Source organism: Gymnoscopelus microlampas, assembly GCF_963454915.1.
Source record: "Gymnoscopelus microlampas genome assembly, chromosome: 22".
Classification (NCBI taxonomy): Eukaryota; Metazoa; Chordata; class Actinopteri; order Myctophiformes; family Myctophidae; genus Gymnoscopelus; species Gymnoscopelus microlampas.
Window position 1 is genome coordinate 21,595,671 of NC_139959.1, and position 21,164 is coordinate 21,616,834.

The 21,164-nt window shown below is 41.3% G+C and overlaps 1 protein-coding gene across 8 annotated transcripts in view; it reads right to left on the minus strand.

Annotated features, from left to right (window-relative positions):
• Positions 1-21,164, minus strand: part of col11a1a (collagen, type XI, alpha 1a) — a 125,203-nt gene that overhangs the window by 64,237 nt on the left and 39,802 nt on the right. For all 8 annotated transcript variants that reach the window (XM_084049242.1, XM_084049237.1, XM_084049239.1 and 5 more), the window contains 17 exons: positions 19,098-19,172; positions 18,650-18,733; positions 17,712-17,768; positions 15,570-15,623; positions 15,261-15,314; positions 14,038-14,091; positions 13,793-13,846; positions 11,686-11,739; positions 10,337-10,381; positions 9,704-9,757; positions 9,543-9,587; positions 7,088-7,141; positions 5,905-5,949; positions 5,251-5,304; positions 3,546-3,590; positions 3,344-3,397; positions 2,604-2,648 (listed from right to left, as the gene is read on the minus strand). In XM_084049242.1, the coding sequence (XP_083905368.1) occupies positions 2,604-2,648; positions 3,344-3,397; positions 3,546-3,590; positions 5,251-5,304; positions 5,905-5,949; positions 7,088-7,141; positions 9,543-9,587; positions 9,704-9,757; positions 10,337-10,381; positions 11,686-11,739; positions 13,793-13,846; positions 14,038-14,091; positions 15,261-15,314; positions 15,570-15,623; positions 17,712-17,768; positions 18,650-18,733; positions 19,098-19,172 (927 nt within the window). The remainder of the gene's footprint in view (positions 1-2,603; positions 2,649-3,343; positions 3,398-3,545; positions 3,591-5,250; positions 5,305-5,904; positions 5,950-7,087; positions 7,142-9,542; positions 9,588-9,703; positions 9,758-10,336; positions 10,382-11,685; positions 11,740-13,792; positions 13,847-14,037; positions 14,092-15,260; positions 15,315-15,569; positions 15,624-17,711; positions 17,769-18,649; positions 18,734-19,097; positions 19,173-21,164) is intronic.

A 21,164-nucleotide genomic window follows, 5' to 3' on the forward strand; every position in this document is an offset into this window, starting at 1 on the left:
TGCACTGTGATCAAACAAGGACGTCGGTTGAATACCTGCACATTTGGACGCATTATTTGTGACACAGCGGCATTTAAAAGTGACACTAGCTTACATAAATGAATCATTACGCGAAAAGGAACGTGATGGCCGAATGTGGTGTTTCGACGGCATAATGCAACTTCTATACGTGAAACATCAATAGCACATGCATTGTGTATTTTCTCCTCGAATCGGGGGGGGGGGGGGGCTATCCTAGGATCACATCGCTCATGAATAAGGTCAGACTGGATGAAAGTCAGCCCCGTCGCATTCGGACACGCTATCTTTGAAGTCTGTCACCTGGCCCATGTCTTCTAGCCCGGCCAGATGCATAATGCAGCACGGCTGTCACTCATCTGCAGCACAAAAGGCTGCAGACACACACACACACACACACACACACACACACACACACACACACACACACACGCTTTCAGATACCGTAGATACAAACACACTCACAGACGGACAGATGCGCACACACACGCGTTCACATTTTAACCCATTCAATCCCGGGGATGCATCTCTGTCATTTTCAGATTTCATTGGCTATTCAAAAATAGCACATCTACAAGCTCAAAGCGCGGCACCGAGTTCCGCGCTATGAGCTTGTAGATCTGCTGAAAAATCGTGAAATCAAAACTTTGCTTTTACAAATGTTCGCTTTAATTCTTTTTTTTAAAGTTTACATTTTTGCACCGATTTTTCACGATTCATCTAAAATAGCAGATCTACAAGCTCATAGCGCGGCACTCGGTGCCGCGCTATGAGCTTGTAGATCTGCTATTTTTGAATAGCCAAAGAAATCTAAAATGACAGAAATGCGGATTTCTCAATTCCCATTCAATTCCCGGATTGAATGGGTTAACACAGTTACACACACACACACACACACACACACACACACACACACACACACACACACACACACACACACACACACACACACACACACACACACACACACACACACACACACACACACACACACACACACACACACACCTGTAAAAGCAGAATCCTTTATTCATAACAAAGCCTTTCCCTCCACAAGGTTTAGGCTTTTGAATCTCTCGATATAAATTATTCAGTAAGGAAGCGATATGAATACTGGCCACTGTAGTGGAACAACACGGGCACGCGGTCACATAATGAATTTCTATACCAGACAATATCCTTATTGATCTCGAGTAAACACCGGCCCAGCACCACCGCGGAGGTTAGCTTTCATTTAAAATTCCGTGCGGTGCCTCGAAACGCCATTTAAAAATCTCAAAGCCTTTCGTGCGACAGTTGTTCCAAACTGACTGAGGGCTGATATTCCATCCTGACCATGGAAGATCACTGCTGACTAAAGTCTGACTTTTACTTAGTTGCTGGTTATACTTGGTTGCTAGTTCCTTCATTTCTGGTGCACGAAACCAGTGGAGGACAAAGTACTGTATATACTCATGTAAATAAATACTCAAGGATTCAAAAGAACAAAGTACTATCAATGCATTGCTGTATTGTACTAAAATTAAATAAAATATGAAATGTTGTGGTTAATTCATAATATATGTTTGTAAGTTTGGGTCCCAAGAGTCCCCTTCCTACAAATGTCGTGGAGATAAACGTACATCATTATTTCTATTTGCAATGTAGTGTGAAAGTCAGTGAGTGAAAGTCACGAGCTTGTAAAAACAAAACAAAAACTCCGGCACGACACCCACGCGCAATTAACCCAGTCTGAAGGCGCGTGTCGCAGATTTATAGGTTTGCACTTAGTGGCTGTACCCACATGAACAGTGTCAGAGATGGACGACATAACCACGGTCGGAAACAGAGAGACACGGTACTGTATGTCTGATCGGAATACAATTCGGGCCATGTACTCGGGCTATGTTCCCTTTATAATCCATTAAGACCGGGAACGTCTGTGTCATTTTAAGATTTCTTTGGCTGTTCAAAAATAGCGCCGCGCTAAGAGCTTGTAGATCTGCTATTTTTGAAAAATCTTGAACATTAATGTGCAAATCTTTGAATATATATATTTTTTTTTTAAAGCGAACGTTTTTAACTTATCTTTGCTTCTGGGGATTCTGCAAATGTCTTCTAAATCCTAACAGTTTTCTGAAAAACTTATGTTGCTATATATCAGTGGTTCTCAAAACGTTTTCATGTCAAGGAGCCCCACAATTATATGTATTTGGCGAAGGACCCCCCCATCTCAAAATATTTTGTTCCAGGGACCCCCAGAAGCAAAGATTTGAGTTACAAATGTACAAAAACATATATTCAAAGATTTGCAAAAAATGTCAAGATTGTTCAAAAATAGCAGACATACAAGCTCGGAGTGCCGCGCCACGAGCTTGTATATCTGCAATTTTTGAATAGCCAAAAGTATAAAATAACGCTTAAAGTGGTTACACACAGATGTGTTCCCGGTCTTCATGGATTAACTTTGGCCACCCTGTCCTCAGAAACCCTGCTGCAGCGCCCACAGACGTGCTTACGCAGGATCACCGGCCATAAAGGGCGGCGGATCGAGAAACGATGGAGGGGAAATGAGATGGGGAATGTGTGTGTGTGTGTGTGCTTACCTTCTCTCCCTTTCCGCCCTTAAGACCACGGACACCGTCGGCACCCTGTGAACGGGAAAGAGTTACTATCAGCCGAACAATAGACAGATAGACAGACAGACAGACAGATAGATATAGATATAGATATACTGTAGATATAGATATACATACACACTGGTGTAGAGTAACTAAGTATATTTACTCAAGTACTGTACAATTTTGAGGTATTTTTCACTTTAATGGAGTATGTCCAATTTTCTGTACTTTTACCTCTACCCCACTACATCTCAGAGGCAAATGTTAGACTTTTACTCCAATACAATTATTTTAAAACTTTAGTTACTTTGTAGGTTTTGATTATTACCCATATTACCCACTTCAGCCCTATAAACATTTCGGACAATTGAAAATAGCCAATCTACAAGCTCACAATGCGTCGCGATGCGACGCATTGTGAGCTTGTAGATCGGCTATTTTCAAAAGATCTTTATACATTCTATACATTTTGGAAAACTTGTGAAATAGGACATTCTGCATAATGAGTACTTTCTACTTTTGGTACTTTAAGTACATTTTAATACCAATACCTTTGTACTTTTACTCAAGTTCGTTTTGAATGCAGGACTTTCACTTATAACAGATTATTTCTACATTGCAGTACTGACACTTTTACTTTAGTAAAACATTTGAGGAGTTTTTCCACCACTAAGATACATATCTATACATACATCCATACATACATACACAAATATATAAATTACCTTGACTCCGCGAGGGCCAGGATAACCGATCGGTCCCTGTGGACCATGCTGACCCTATAGAGACAACAGAAGAGGACACGATTACTATGCAAGCCTGTACGCTGGGAGAGGACAGCTGCATGGCATGGGTGGCTGATCAATGTTAAAAAAACAAAAACGATCTGGTACTGGTTGCAGATCGATCGACCCCAAAGACACTTACTAGGGCTCCTTTCTCTCCAGGGGGGCCCTCTTTGCCAGGATGACCCTACAAGAACAAACAAAAGATGGTTAAAGCAGTTGTTTCAGAAAGTGAACTCGAGGTATTACACTGTAATGCTAAATACAGTGGGTTTTCAACCTTTTTCATAAGGTTGAAACAAGGTCCATTATTTATTCGGCGTTTGAGCCGCGGAACCACCATTTGATGAGATTTACCCTCTCAGACCCAAAACTTATATAGAATACTTTGTTATCGTTGGAAAAGATTTTGTCCACAATTGTGTAGACTTCTTGTAAATGAAGTAATGCAGATGTTTAACAATAATTTAACTCTTGAGAGCGTAAAATTAAACCAAATGGACCCGTAAGGGTCCATTTGGTTTAATTTTACGCTCTCAAGAGGGTCCATATGGTTATCAACTCTCTATCATTTAGCTGGGGACCACCTGGAACCCCCTCAAGGACCACTGATGGTCCCCGGACCACTGGTTGCGAACCACTGCTAAATATATGCTGTACATCTGTGTGTGTGTGTGTGTGTGTGTGTGTGTGTGTGTGTGTGTGTGTGTGTGTGTGTGTGTGTGTGTGTGTGTGTGTGTGTGTGTGTGTGTGTGTGTGTGTGTGTGTGTGTGTGTGTGTGTGTGTGTGTGTGTGTGCGCGTGTGCGCGTGCGTACGTGTGCGCACGTGTGTGTGTGTGTGTCTGTCAACAAAAAACTGCCGAAGCAATTGCCAGCAGTTTCGTATGGAGATGATGGCCGATGCCTAGCGGGTCGGTGAGCGATGGTGCGTGGACACTCTTTAACAGCCTCAGAGTGTCTCCAGGCTCTGGTTTGCACTTCAGAGTTTGAGGTGTGTGTGAGATAAGAGGCAGAGCAGAGTTTACTGTGTGCAAATCACGAGGCTTTTAGGCCCTTGGGGGGTGGGTTGGGTTGGGAGGCTTAAAAAGACCACAGCGGAAGTTTAATTAAGGTGCAGCTGTGTGCGATTGCATCGTGTCTGATGATGACCACCCTGACTCCATGTTGATGTCATTCATTTGAACACAGATCAGGTTGCTCTAGTCCAGTGGTTCCCAAACAGTGGGTTGGAACCCATTTTTGGGTCATTATTATATATATATATATATATATATATATATATATATTTTTTTTTTTTTTTTTTTTTTTTTATGAATTCTAAACAAATTCTAACATTTTCCAAAACAAAATCTAAGAAATTCCATAAAGAAAATGTAATTTTAAAAAATAGTGAAAATATATGTGATGCGTTGTGAGCTTGTAGATCGGCTATTTTCCCAAGCTAAGGTCTCAAGCTAAAAGGTTTGTGAACCACTGCTTGAGTCTACAAAATAGTGTAAAAACGCACATTTCAATTATAGTCCGGGTCCAATACGTCAACTCATCTTGAGCGTATCTCAAGGAGGCCATTTGAATGTATATGGCACAGGCACACATATATACTTTACTTATAAGTTAACCATTTAATGCGTGTGTGTCTGCAATCTGTATCACACTGAGGTATGCGTTTGAACAAGAAGGATGCTGAGAGAAACATGGGGAGAAGTTACAAACCAGAAATGTACTTGACCCCGACTCTCTGACCCAGAACTATTCTTTATTACAGTGCATGCTGCAGAGACGGGGGTGTGTGCGTTGGCGCGTGATATAGTGATATAGTGTTTCGGTGATAAGGTCAGAATACGTACAGGAGGGCCATCTGCTCCAGGTAAGCCAGCCAATCCTGACCTGCCATGAGGTCCCTGTACGCAAGCAGAGGGGGAAACACACAAAGGTCAAAGGTTACAGGTCACAACAACAACATGCTGCGTGCAACAACTAGCAGAGCCATCTATCACCTGACTTCTGGGCTGCAAGGTTGCACGCTTACAAATTGCATTAACCACTTAAATAAACTTGACCTAAACTTGAGTTGGTTCTGCACTTCGGTCTGCTCCCTTTTCCCTCTACACACCAAATCTGGCAAAAGTTGCCGATCTACAAGCCCACAACGTGTCACAATGCAACGCTCTGTGAGCTTATAGATCGGCTAATTTCAGCGACTGTTCCCCCGCCCAAAATAGGGATGCTAGGGTTCAAGTGGTTAACGTACTGACAAAAAATGTTTTCAAATCTTTCAAAAGAACACCAAAATATTCAGATAAACACCAAATTCAACTAAAGAAACAGATTCAGTTCCAATCCAAAATAGCTGATCTACAAGCTGACAACGCGTCACAATGTGACACGTTGTCAGCTTGTAGATCGTCTATTTCCACTGAATGTTGGCCCCATAATAGGGACACTAGGGCTCAGGGTTGGTTAAGTGATGTAGGCAAAAAAGTTATGCTACGCCAACGTACTTTTTCACCAGGTGGTCCGATGGGCCCTTGAGGTCCAGGAAGACCCTGGGAGGCAGAAGAGACAGAGACAGCATGACAGTCCATTCCACACAAAACAGACACCCACACGCACACGCACACACACACACACACACACGCACAGTAACACTACGCCTACAACAGCATCTGTGACATGGGACTTTGTCAGAATTGTAAACAGATAAGTTGGAGAGAGAGAGAAAGGGTGTGTGCGTGTGTGTGTGTGTGTGTGTGTGTGTGTGTGTGTGTGTGTGTGTGTGTGTGTATCTGCAGGTATATGGTGCATGCATACATGAACATTAAATTTGATGTGTACGCTCACATGCACACAAACTTCGTATATCCATGTCCGTGTTTGTATACGACTGCCTCATTATGCCAGTGTGTGTGTGTGTGTGTGTGTGTGTGTGTGTGTGTGTGTGTGTGTGTGTGTGTGTGTGTGTGTGTGTGTGTGTGTGTGTGTATAGGGTAATTGCTTGCTGCTACAGGTGTGTGCGTGGCAGCCATCGCAGGCATTCCACTGACATGAATGAGATGCTTTCAGATGGTTCCCTCAACCCCCCCCCCCCCCCCCCCCCCCAAGATAAACCCTTGAAAAATATTTGAGTGTGCGTGCATGCGTGGTGTGTATGTGTGTCTCCAGGCGTCAAATAGGGACAGGGGGAGGGAGGGACAGAGGAACGGTGGGTGGGTGGGAGGCGGAGAGAAACGGTGTCAAAATGCAAATGGACATCCATCCTCTCATTGCACACCGTTTGACTTCATGGGGGTGACTGAGGGTTCAAACGTAAATGTGAACGTGCGAACGCTGACTCCTACACACTGGTACAAATGAACGCACGCCTCGTCTCAGCGCACTGCTACAACCCCCAGAGTTAACGTAACAGTCAAACTAGGCCCGCGAGGGGCTATTTTTAAACTCTCACATTTAAATTAACGTTCAGGGTTTGTGCAGTGGACATAATTCATAACGTAAAGTCCCGACAGTTCTGAATTATTCACAGTGTGTTTTGTTTTTATTATTCTGGAAGTCTGCAAGCGTTAGAATAATTACAGATGACTCTAAATGCATCTTTCATAGGATGGCTGTTCTAACAACATGCTACGCTGCATTTCCCTTGTTGTCCTTGTTGTGTGACAGAGGGCATGCATGTGATTTATTCACCTGTGTCCCCGGAATGCCCTGCTGGCCGGGTGGACCTGGCTCTCCTTGTGGCCCCTGGGCAAAGAAATAAGAAGGGCGAAGGTCAACAATGAGGCCCCGTCCAAAATCACATATAAAGACACAAATGAGTATGTAAGAAAAAAATATTTATGCCTGAAAGCTTAATAGCTACTCACTACTATGCAGTGGTGGAAAGTAACTAAGTACGTTTACTTAAGTACTGTACTTACATTAAGTATAATATTGAGGCATTTGTACTTTACTTTAGTATTTCCAATTTCCAATACTTTTACTTCTACTCCACTACATCTCGGATCCAAATATTGTACATATACTCCACTACATTTATTTGAAAACTTTAATTACAAGTTAATTTGTAGATTTTGATTATTATTACAAAACATACATTAACCACTTCAGCCCTATATACATTTCGGCCATTTGAAAATAGCCAATTACAAGCTCACAATGATTTTTATACATTTTATACATTTGAAAACTTGTGAAATGGATAATCGTTCTGCATAACGAGTACTTTTACTTTTGTACTTTAAGTATATTTTCATACCAATACTTTTGTACTTTTACTCAAGTAAAGTTTGAATTCCAGACTTTTAGTTGTAACAGAGTATTTCTACATTGCAGTATTGATACTTTTACTTAAGTAAAGCATGAGAGTACTTTTTCCACCACCGCTCACTAGTATGTGAAAGATATACTTCAGGAAATATCATCACAGTATGCAATACTGGACACTACAATATGCTGCTATAAATGTCCCACAATACAATGCAGAAGCTGCGAGAACAACAACAATGGCGGATACTAAAGCTCTGCTGTAGTAACTCTTCAGTTTAAGTACAAGTATACAGTTTTACTTTGCTAAGTGTTATATTGAATTAGTTAATACAATTTAATATAATTAGTTAATCATTGTATGTATAATATCACTGTTGTGGCTGCAATGCCACTGGGTTGTCACCAGATGGCGTACTTTCTAACATTTATTGTGGTTCGATACCAGCATATCAGAAATGAAACATAATATTTTGTAGGCACTAAACATGTGATTTGGGAAGTTAGATTGGGAGACATTTTGAGACAGAACAATCACTCACAAAGAAGGACTTACCACTCCTGTTAGTAGGCAGGGGGGGGAAAATGACAGAGAGATGGTTGACATGCTGTCTTCTACTTGGCAATAAATCATTCATTAGATTAGACTGCCTTCATGAGATTAAGACTATTTTGGCCAATTGGTCATAATGGAGTTCAGAATCTCACCACCTAGCTCGATATCTTAACATCTAACATAGCTTTTAGAGAAGAAACAAATCATTAAAGACAAGGTGGGCATGTCCTGTAGTCATCATACATCTGATATTTTCAATAGGTAAATGTCTCACCTGCCTGTTTAACCACGGAAGATCTATTTACTTCGTCGAACCGAGGAATAGTGACAATATCAGATCTACAAGCTCACAAGCTTGTAGATCTGATATTTTCTCTACTTGTTATTTATTTATTTTTAGGCATGTTTTGGAATGTTTAGAATTTTTTGAAAGTTTGGCCTTTAATGACATGCCCAAAATAGGGACTCCAGGTTTGAAAGTGGTTCAAAACAACCACTTTTCTCAGGTCTTCTGAGGCACCCTCTTAGTTGACCCTTGACCCCCACAGCTGTGCATCCTACAAGAGACTTAACGACATAGCCTAAACAGTGCAAACGCTATAGCAACAACTCATCTTGCAGCTCAAAGCTCACACTTCAGAGGGCTGTTACAACAGTTTACAAAGTACAACAGCGCAGTGGTGGAAAGCAACTAAGTACATTTACTTAAGTACTGTACTTAAGTACAATTTTGAGGTATTTGTACTCTACTTGAGCATTTCCAATTTCCAATACTTTTACTTCTACTCCACGACATCTCGGATCCAAATATTGTACTTTTACTCCACTACATTTATTTGAAAACTTTAGTTACTTTGTAGATTTAGATTATTATTACAAAACATACATTAACCACTTCAGCCCTATACATTTGGCCATTTTAGAATAGCCGATCTAAAAACTCACAATGCGTTGCATCGCGACACATTGTGAGCTTGTAGATCTGCTATTTTCAAATGATTTTTATACATCTGAAAACTTGAAATGGGACATTCTGCATAATGTCTACTTCAAGTGCAGCAAAAGGCACTTAAAGTGGTACTTTAAGTGCATTTTGATGCCAATACTTTTGTACTTTTACTCAAGTACATTTTGAATTCCGGACTTTTACTTGTAACAAAGCATTTCTATATTGCAGCATTGATACTTTTACTCAAGTAAACATTTTGAGTACTTTTTCCACCACTGCAAACAGCGGCGAGAGAGAGACAAAGCTTTGTAACGCGGCAGCAGAGATGTTTCAGCCGTCACATTGGGGAGGGAGAAGGTGTTTTATATCCGTACCATGTTTCCTTTGGGACCGTGAGGGCCGTCCACGCCAGCGACACCCTGCGGAGATCCAAACAGTCAGATAAGAGATAACACTCTGTCACAGCTGTGTCTAATATCAGTTTATAAAGGAAGGTGATGTTTAGGGGGGTGATGGACGCGTCGTGAGTACTCACAGGTTGTCCGGGGGGGCCAGGTGAACCTCTCGGTCCGAGCAAACCTCGAGGACCCTGGGAGGAAAGGAAAAGAAAAGAAAGAACGGGTTAAAATAGATTGATATTATTATTATTGTCTATTTTACTGTACCTTTGTATAATGTTCAGTGTGGTAAGACTGCCCCCTGCTGGTCAGAGTGGTGAAATACAGTCCATATGGAGTCTCCTGTCAAAGATTGTAATACCTGATAACTTCAGCAGGGTTTCTGCAGATTTAGGCAAGTTAGATTTAAGATTTTCATTTTTTGAAAAGATTGTGTAGAAATGTTTAATAAAAAAAAAACATAGCTGTCGTTCCTTGATTTTGAACTACGTATGTGGGTTTAAGCGGTTAAAACCAATTTATCAAAAACATAAAATCAGAAATAGAATGTAAGAAAAATAAATCCTAAATCTTATTTTACCTGTCTGTGGCATTTTTAAGACTTTTTTAAGCATACCTTTTAAGTCTTTTTTTTTTTACATAAATTAATGTAAGAATGTAAGTATCATCAGAAACCCTGTTAAGGTTAGCAGTGTGCAGGCCCTAATGAGGATCATTTAGCTTGATTCCAAACCTTGTAGTGCTGAGATAAAAATAAAAAAAAGCCTTACGCTCTCTCCAGCCAATCCCCTTGGTCCGATCTCTCCATCCTCGCCCTGAAGAGAGAGAGACAAACGTCAGCTCATCAATCGCACCTTGTTATGCAAGCAAAAATACTTTTTCATTTCAAAGCAAAATGGCCTGGGAGAATGGGCCATGTTATCCTTAAAGCAGCGATAGGCTCTATGCACAGCAGCCATATTATCGCTTCCCTCACAGGTGTTACCAGTGATACTAATGAAGGCTCTGTTCCATTTAGTGTAGCACAGTAGTTCTCAGATTTTTGAATTTCAGTTTTCCACGACCCCCATAACTCTGAGAGTGCACAAATGGAACCAAATGGACCCGTAAGGGTTACTGGATGCTTCCATTTGTACACTCTCAGAGTTACACACCCGTAAAGGGCCATTTGGGAGTGTTTCCAGTGAGCCAACATGCACAATATCAGCACCCTGACTCTGTCTGACCAGAATGGAACAGAGCCTTCATTAGTATCATTGGTAACACCTGTGAATGTCTTACAATATGGCTGCTGTGCATAGAGCCTATTCCCAACCTGTGGCCTGGGGACCACTGGTGGAACGTGAAGATATTGCAAGTGGGCCCCCAAATAATTGGCAAAACAGTATGATTTTAACGATAATATAACATTAATATTTAAAAAAGAATAATGTAGTGGATTTTTCATTGTGAGACCGAGATATAAACTTAAAGTATACTATGTTCCATTAATCCAAGTGATTGATTGATCATTAAAATAAACATGCGCTGAAAATGCACGCGGCCCACCCATCTGACCACTTAACCCATGCCATTCAATCCGGGAACGCATCTGTGTCATTTTAGATTTTAGCTATAACCATTATTTTATACTTTAGGCTATTCAAAAATAGCAGATATACAAGCCGCGCTATGAGCTTGTAGATCTGCTATTTCTTTTTTAATCGTGAAAAATTGTGCAAATCTTTGAATACATATATTTTTTTAAACAACATTGTAACTCAAATCTTTAATCTTTTAATCTTTTCTGCAGGTTCCTGGAACAAAATATTTTACAAATTTTCGCTTTAAAAATATATATATTCAATGATTTGCACAAATGCTAAGATTATTTTTTTTAAACAGCAGATCTACAAGCTCGTCTATGAGCTTGTAGATCTGCTATTTTTGAATAGCCAAAGAAATCTAAAATGACACAGACGCGTTCCCGGATTGAATGGGTTAACACAGAAGCCGTAATGTAATGTAACTCAACCAGCACAGTGCCATTATGCTGAAAGACACTGACGATGACAACTTCAAAGTTATGAAGACACGAGACAAAGTGGTGGCGAGTAAAGAATATATATACGTCACTTACTCTCTGGCCGTCCTCTCCGTGGGCACCAGGCGGTCCCAGGGGTCCTAGCTCTCCCTTGAAAGTAAAGGAGAATGGAAAGAAGGTAAGCCACGGATGAATGGATGAATGGATGAATGGATGAATGGATGAATGGATGAATGGATGAATGGAGGAATGGAGGAATGGATGAATGGATGAATGGATGAGTGAGTGAGTGGGTGGATGGATGGATGGATGGATGGATACCACACACCCACTACTATCTTTTACTCACTGCCTTAAGTTGGGCACAATCAATAAATCACAGATATCGTCTCGATATCGAAACCTCATCATGTTCAAAACTGTTACTTTTCAGGATAAAAAAGTAGCAGATATACGTTTCGAGACGTGTTTTGAGGCGCGCTTCGAGACGCGTTTCGAGATTGTAGATCTGCTGCTTTTGCTACTTTTGTGTGACGCTGTAGTGTGATCAAGTAGGGCATTCATTTACGAAAAAAACACAAAAAGTTAGAATATGGAGTTAAGATGTTTCTGACCGGCAGCAACGAACGACATACTGTAAATGCACATGTGTTCGTCTACTCATGGTATTCAAATGCTGGCTCAAACGGAAGAAAGATGACCTATCCTACCACCTTTTCCTCCCCCAAACCTCTAGCCTATTTCTTTCTCTCTTACTTTCTTTCTTTCTTTTTGCTATTTCAGTGATACTAAGAACATATTTGAAAAGAGAGAACTAACAGTGACATGCCATGGTTCCATGGCATGAAGCTATCTACGGTCATGTGTGCCGTGACATGTTGAGATGTTCTGCAAGAGTTCACATGTTGGCACACAGAATTCTTTCCATGCTCTCGACTTCATGCATGTCCATCGTTAGCATCAAACAAAACAATATCCACCTATACAGTACACTGGATTTATTCTGAATCCATTCATAACATTAAACAGGGAATTAATTCAGTCATTGTGTAGTACAGGGGTCTTCAACGTTTTTCAGGACAAGGACCCCCTAGCTAAGAGACAGATGAAGCAGGGACCCCCCACTACATACTGTATAAAATTGTGTTGCAGATTAAACTTTTTCAGAGATTTTATAGATAATTGGATTCATGCCAATGTGTATTTATTTAAACCCTCAATATTAAGTCAACTTCTTTTTCCCTCTACACCAAATCTCAGAAAATAGCAGATCTACAAGCTCACAACGTCTCGCACCATGAGGCGTTGTGAGCTTGTAGATCTGCTATTTTCGGCTAATGTTCCCTATCACACAAAGATTTGGCGGACCCCCTGTAGTAACTCTCAGGACCCCCTGTTGAAGACCCCTGGTGAAGTATATACAGCATTTACTCAGCATTATGATACAGTATATAGCGAAGATACGGCAATTTTAAACCGGACCAATGAATGCTTGCCAAGTATGCGTTATTACATCCAAAACTATGTCTGTCCCAACTCCAACTAATGGCTAATCCCTAATAACTGAGGGGTTTCATTTGATGCCAGTTTGGGGTCTAATCATACTTACGTATCATACAAAAGAGCAGCGTTTCAGTCGTAAGCTTAAAAACATGCAGCTCAATTTGTAACAGTGCATTCTTAAAATCTAGCACTTCAATCTCTGGGCACAAATCTCACGGCTAATGCGCCGAAATCTGCAATAATAAATACCATTATATTGACAAAACGACTTTCCTAAGAATGTGTTGTGGTTTTCATAATGACATAGGCCAAGTGTGTTACACGAGAAGCCTTTTGTGTTGGAGTTGTTTCATGACACCCATGCAATAACTGGAAATGCTTTAAAGAAAGATCAGTGATCAATGCAGACCTCTGATCCATCATCATCTTGTGAATGTGCTCAGAATAAATTATGTTCATAAACAAGGCTCATCTCTAATCTTAGACTTAAAAATGATTTTGGTTTTCTTAGCCGCTTTTTAGTTTTTTTTTTTTACAATTACCATTTACAATTTAGGCATTTAGCAGGTGCTCCTATCCAGAGCGACTCGCTAGTGCTCTCGTTTCTATCTTCTGTGTTTCTAATAGGCCCTAATGAACTGTAACTGATCCAACGTTAATGTCATGCCCTACTGTACAGGGAGGTCATGGCTGTACTCACTCTGTGTCCCTTCTCACCAGGCAGTCCAGGCAGTCCATCAAAGCCACGGTCACCCTGCAGGAAAACACAGAGGTTACTGGACGCTATCGCACGGGCGACGGCCATCGGATGGCAACAGGTGGCATCGTACATGATTTTACATTAGAATCATCAGTCATCTCAGACTGTACTATCGGAAAAAGCCACGCAAACACAGAAAAAAAGGGCCTTCGTTCAACAGCTCGACCTCTGGAGAACTCTTTTACCTTGGAACCCGACTCTCCTGGCATTCCACGGCCACCATCAGCTCCTGAGCGACCCTGGGACAGGTGAAGGTTTAGGTGAAGAGATGCAAAGGCAGAAAGGGGAGACATAGGAGAAGCTATTATGAATATGAAAGCCCATAGATTTTAAGTTGCACTGATCAGAGTCATCTTTATTTTCAGAGGTGTGCGCTCCATCATTTGTAAGAAAAGAGGATAGAGCAGGAGGGATACAGTAAGAAAAGAACACAGGATACAGACAGGTCAAATAATCAAAGATATATAACACAAATAGCATGTGTATGTGTGTAACATTAGCATCGTATTATACTATAATAATGACCCCAGGTCATTATTATAGAATTAAGTACATGCATTTCCTTTTGGAAAGTGTACACTGTCTAATATGTTTCATATTTGTGCTTGATCATGTCAGAACAATTTATTGATTTTTTTATTTCTAAATGTACGTTCACTACATTCATTAAACCTGACGTCCCTATTGTGCGCAAAGTTTAAATATGTCTCACAGTATTGTAGCACTATGTCGAAATGTTTCACATATTTTTTTTGTATTGAAAAAAGTGAAAATAGAAACAATCTAAAAGCTCACAATGTGTTGCGATGTGACTCGTTGTGAGCTTGTAGATAAGCTACTTTCACTGTTTGTCATACAAAGAAGTATGTATCGGGCTTAAGTGGTTAAAAAAATGACCGCATGTCTTTTTTGTTTTGTTTTGTTTGTACAAATCGAACTCTGAGTCTGGTCACACTGATATAATTAGAAGCCCAACAATCACATAATCAATGGTAAAAATACCTTTGGGATCTGTTTACGGATTGATTCTTTCTGCAATTTACTAAGCAATCATATTGTGAGTCACGAATTAAGCCAGATTTCTAAATTTGCATGCGACTGGTATGTGTTTGTAGTAGTTAGTCAGGTTAAGACGCTTGGCCTGGTGGGTGACTATTGTTGGGTCCCACATCCATTGGCATTCTTCCTGTTGTGCCATTTTCAGACAGATTAACTGCTCTGCCATTGATCCTGGGATTGGAAGCTGTGCAGGCCTTTTTTAGGCATAATATCGAGCATGCGTTTGTTGAGTAAGCCTCCCTCTCTCTCTCACTCACTCACACGCACACGCACTCTCACACACACACACACACACACACAACACACACACGGGCAGATTGGGCCCAGCCAGGTCAGTGAGTTGACTCACCCTCTTGCCAGCTTTGCCGACTTGTCCCAAAGATCCTTGGACACCTCTAGGACCCTATGAACGACACAGAGACGCACTCAGTACCCAGCCACGTCTGGGCTAATCAACAAGTGTATGGCAGCTGGACAGAACATTATGGACAGGACATTATATGTTTCAGTGTGTCAGTTCTAGACATGGGACATGATGTGTTTGTGTCAGTTCTGTACGGGGCATTAACGTGTCAGTTCTGGATGAACTATTATGTTGCCACTATGTGTCAGTTGTGGATTGACTTCATGTCGTTAGTGTCAGTGTTTTTTCTCGTACCTGAGGACCAGGGTCTCCACCTTCACCCTTCAATCCAGATGAACCAGGTCTGCCCTGAGGAAAAAGACCATAAACTAAACAAAAATTGATTCACATTTCTGGGCATGCGGTCCATAAAATCTATATAGCAGAAAGACAAAAGTCTAAAGCCAACAGCAGATGGCGATGTTTACCCAAATATGTATCAATGTTTCAAGCATTCTTTGTCAATGGACTCACAGGTATTTAAATAAATGCATATTAAGGCCATCCATCCTTTAACTAAGGCTTCACCCAAGGGCAAATCATTTTTAGCAATGAGGGGAATTTGGTTGCAGTTTTATCAAATAGGACCAAACAATGCTGTCCATTTTTTAGCACTGCCAACTTACTGTACAGCATAATGACAGGTATGTGAAATCCTTTTGATAGAGCCATAATACATCTGAAGCCTAATAGGGGGGCTATATCAACATAATTGGATACTTGTTTGTCATATACTGTACTGTACTTAAGTCTAAAATTCTGCAAAATTGTGGGTCTAGGCAGAGAATTTGGGGCATTCTGTCTGGCTACAGACAAGTAAGCTAGTGATTTGGCAATTACAGAGAGACATTAGCATCATGAAACGGTTCAACTGTCTCAAAAGTCAGGTTTTCAACGTGTATTCAATTGAGGAGAGAAAGTATACTCTTTGAGGCACTCGGAGGTAAGCGAATAAAAAGCCTCAAATTATCTAATCTTGTTCACTGTTTCATATCTACTTATTTCCACATTATTTTAGCCTATTATCCTGGTTTCTGGCTTGTGAAGGACAGGGTTTTTTTTAATACAAAGGCTAATTCTTCCAGCTCTTTCGCAGGGCCATTTTTTTTTGCCTGCAGATAAATAGTGGATCGAGTATCAACAAGCCTGAGAGAAAGGGGGAGTGGGTCGAGAGAGAATGACTGTGACATTTTCTTGGCAGCTGGAAGCACCTAGATAACGCAGCAAGTCAGCTATGTCATTAAGCTCCGCTACATGACCACTCAGGGCTGATGGGGGACCATAGTGGTCTGAGCAGCCCATTGTTTCATATCAGTTTCTTTTTAAAGTGCAGTACTCTGGGACAACTTATTCGAATATGTAGACACACCAAAGCTGCTATATGATCTAAGCCAGTGATTCTCAACCTTTTGGTATGCATTAGGCCAAAATATTATCATGACTTATCTATGTACTCGGTATAAATGTAACAGTGAAGCTCTGATCAAAACAGCCATTCTCGTATGTTCTCTAGTTGTGTTACGTGGCTTGGTTGAATGCTCAATTGTGATTGGTCAATCACTGTCGCTATGGACAGAGAGTGCGCACCTGAATCAATCAATCAATCAATCAATTAATCTGTGGCGCTTGGTTTTTGCCGTCTTCAACATGGCAGCCATGTAAATGTTATTTTATAGTTACAGCACAGTAACAAATGTTGTTGAAAACATCTGAGGTGAGAAATAGGATCAGAATTTTGATTCATATTTGATCAACGACCATGTTGCGCTGGACGGCCTATCTAAAGGAATATTTGCTTTACTGTGAGCTTAAAAGGTAATTGTTTTGTTTTTATATTTTGAGTCAATTTATACATTTCTTTATTACGTAACAGTCAGGCAGTCATTAATTATTGAGAAATAAACACAGACTGCTGACTTGTTCATTATCCCATGTGTATTTACTTACATAAATCAAATGGTGAAGATAACTGTCACTCATTCAGACCCCTCTGGAACCCCCTCAATGACCCCTGGGGGTCCCCGGAACCCATGTTGCGAACCACTGATCCAAGCTTCTTATTTTCTCTCTGACAATACTGCACACAGACCCATGTGCTGACAAAGGCGTCCTAAATATACCTTTTCAGTCCAAATAAATGAACATTCATGTTCCTCCTACTGTATTTGTGTATGTGTGTGTGTTGTAAGCACAGCTGTTTCCAGGAACAGTACAGTGGACATTTGGGCTTGTGTGTGCGGACAGTTAAGTGTGAGTTAAACACAGGTTTAACACACAGACAGTGCTGCAGGGCTGTCCATTCATTTTGTTTATTCAGCCAGGCCCCGGGCATGAAGTGTGTTTGACGCAGGAGGGGCTTCATGTGTTTGGTGGACGTAAAAGAACATTGGAACTCACCACCGGCCCAGATCTTCCTGTCAGACCCATGGGCCCTGAGGGGCCTCTCATAGCCAGCTGTGGGACCAAACAAAACAATGAGGGTTACAAGAGTGGCAAATAAAATGAAGGAGAAAAACATCCCTTTTACAAAGAGGTCATTTCCCAAATCTCCCCCAAAAAAGACAAAATGGAAGGCGATGTTTAAATAAAATAAATCTGTTACTCAACTGGCTTTGCTGGGGACAGAAATGTTCAATGTCTCCCACACTATCTCACAAGCAACTCCAGCTGAGTGCAACTGCCTAAATAAAAGCTTTTGATTTCTTACTGTTGACCATTGAAACATATAAACTATCTGGTTATTTTCATAATGTATTTCTGTAAGTGGTGGATGTCTCGTTTTGGGACGAAAACTAATCCTTCCTGTGTGTGTGTGTGTGTGTGTGTGTGTGTGTGTGTGTGTGTGTGTGTGTGTGTGTGTGTGTGTGTGTGTGTGTGTGTGTGTGTATTAAGTTGAGGTAGTGCTTTTATGTTGCATCCAACAGGGCTGCGCAGCTGTGCCCTGTGGCCCTGTGATTGACAGACACTGATTGGCTCGTCCACGTTTTGGTTTCGGCAGAAAGCCCACCCAGCGCTTGGGGCCGGACCGGTGTGCAGGAGACACATGATGATGTGAATTCACACGACCTGGATGGTTTACCAGGCTAGACTCTCCACACCTCAAGGCCAAACCAACCTTATAGCCTCACAGGGCCAAGAACAACCTCTGTACGCAAGGCATGCATAAACATAAACACACACGCTCGCGCAAAATCACATAAAATGCCCGTTATGATATTAACAGGCACACATACAGTACGCACGCACACGCACACACACACACACACACACACACACACACACACACACACACACACACACCCCAACTCGATCCACAGCCATTTTGCTCTACTCACCCTGGCCTGGGATAGGATTGCTTGAGCCTGGGCTTCCTGGGCAGAAACCACGGGACCCTTCTCTCCATCCCCACCAAAGCGGAACTGTAACACACACACACAAACATACATACCAACACTGAAGATTTTGCAGAGCACATAAAATGTCACTGGAACTACTCATTCCATAAGAACAATGGTTTATCAAACTTTTTTAATTCATTTCAGGGATCCATCACATTTTTTCTAAATATCGAAAATCACAAATCTTTTCTTCTAGGAATCACTGGCATAAACTCTTTTTTATTTTTTATCAATTTGGGGATCCTTAACATCAAAAAGTTTGAGAACCACTGCATTAGGAGGCACGGCTCTCCCCACAGCATATGGCGGTCGAGATGAGCGACGCATCGCTCCAATGAACCGCAGCGGCCAATGAGGTGCCTATCTATGGTTGGGGTAAACTTACGGGCAGCATCAGCATGGTACCTGGGGGTCCTGGCATACCATCAGCACCGGGGAGGCCAGCGCGACCATTGGGACCCTGGGAGAGAGGAAGAGATAGAGAAAGAGGGGGATTAAACATCTACCAGGAGACCACAAGAGGAGGTCAATGTGAATTCTCATCGAAAGGAGGTGTCATTCACTGCCGCTGTTTTTCCTTTTTCTCCTTTGTACTTATAGGGCCCTATCTTGGCCGGTGCCTTACCCCTTAACACTACCCGCTATACATTATGTCGACTTCGTTATTTGCGCCTGGAGGTGTGCCCGTGGGCGTGTTGTTGCGCTTTCCCTAAAATTGCTATCTTGCCCACACACGTTTGGCAAAGCGCATAGCGGATTCTAAAACTACCCGCTATGCCAAATTTGTTGTTTGTGGACATGTCGGGAGTCTCTCCTAATACTCCACGAATCTCTGTGATTAAAATTTCCCTATAATGAGCAGAAATTAGAGTGTCAATTCCTTGTGTCAGTTGTGTTTATATAAGATGATAGTCTATTCAAAGAAGACAATTTGTGCCGCGGGATGCCATTTGCTCCAAATTTATAAATCCATTGTGCAGGAAATAAAGAACGGATTACAATAATATAACATTCTCTATAATCAGTAACATGTGGGTGATAATTATGTCGATCGAGTATGATTTTATTGAAAGGCAATCAAAGGCTAGAGCGTATGAAGCAAACGTCGGCTATAGTGTCCAAGCGCCTCAGTGCGTGTAACATTATTAATCCATTGCACAGGAAATAAAGAACGGATTACAATAATATAACATTCTCTATAATCAGTAACATGTATGTCTATCAAATGATTTTATTGAAAGCCAATCAAAGGCTAGAGCCTATGAAGCAAACGTCGGGTGTATAGTGTCCAGCGTTATTGGCGCCTCAGTGCGACCGCAGAGTCAGAGTTAGTGGCACGGACCCACGGCACTTCTGAATTAAGTGATTGTGAATGTGATTGTCATTACAATTGTCCTGTAATCCACAAAAGTGTGACTGTTCATTCCTTGTGTCAATAAATCGTGTTTTTATCAGCAGTTGCCAGTTAAGCTTATCAAAGACTAATACAATGTCGTTTGATCTGCATTTGCTATAGGTAAACCACACCAGACCATTTTGTTTAATGAATCCAGAACAGATGCAGATTGCTGTCATTTAAAGTTCTCTATAACCAGCAATGTGTAAGTGATAATTCTGTGTATCAAATCGCTCTTCCATTAATTATTAACAGGTAGCGCAGGTGTTTTAGGGATAAGGCTGGTGTCCGAAGATAGCAACCTTTGCACGGGAATGCCCCTTGCGCAACGCTAAATCCCCAAATAGTGGTTTTAGCCACTTCTGTCCAAAATAGCATCTCAGTTTAGGTGTAAAGCAGTGGATGAAATGCGTCTTGCGTCACATTTTTTCATGCGCACTCCATCGTTTTGTATTATTCAGTGAGAAGAGAGAAGATAGAGGTAGAGCCAGAGCAAAGAGAGAGAGCACACACACACACACACACACACACACACATTAAAATACTATACTTGTGAGGACATCTACATTATAGGATGGCCATTTTATGAATGCCTTTTTCTACCTTTTTATTTGGCCAATTTTATCTACAGGTTCACAACACGCCACGATGCGACATGTTGTGAGCTTGTAGATCTGCTATTTTCGGTGTGCAACACCGCCGGTGTATCAAGTATTAATCAGGCCCAAAACCCTGACCCCTAACCTCTAAATGCCTAACCCCAAACTGAACCTTTTCCTAATTGTAGTACCATATTCCCTTACTCTAAACATATTGTTTTAACCATAACAACAACCATTTCGCTTGTGAGATCCAGGTAATAGTTCTCACATCTATGTCTCAAATTCTACAATAGTACAGTATAGTAATATAGTAAGTACACGCATGCACATGTGTGTGTACACACACACACACACACACACACACACACACACACACACACACACACACACACACACACACACACACACACACACACACACACACACACACACACACACACATACATACATTACG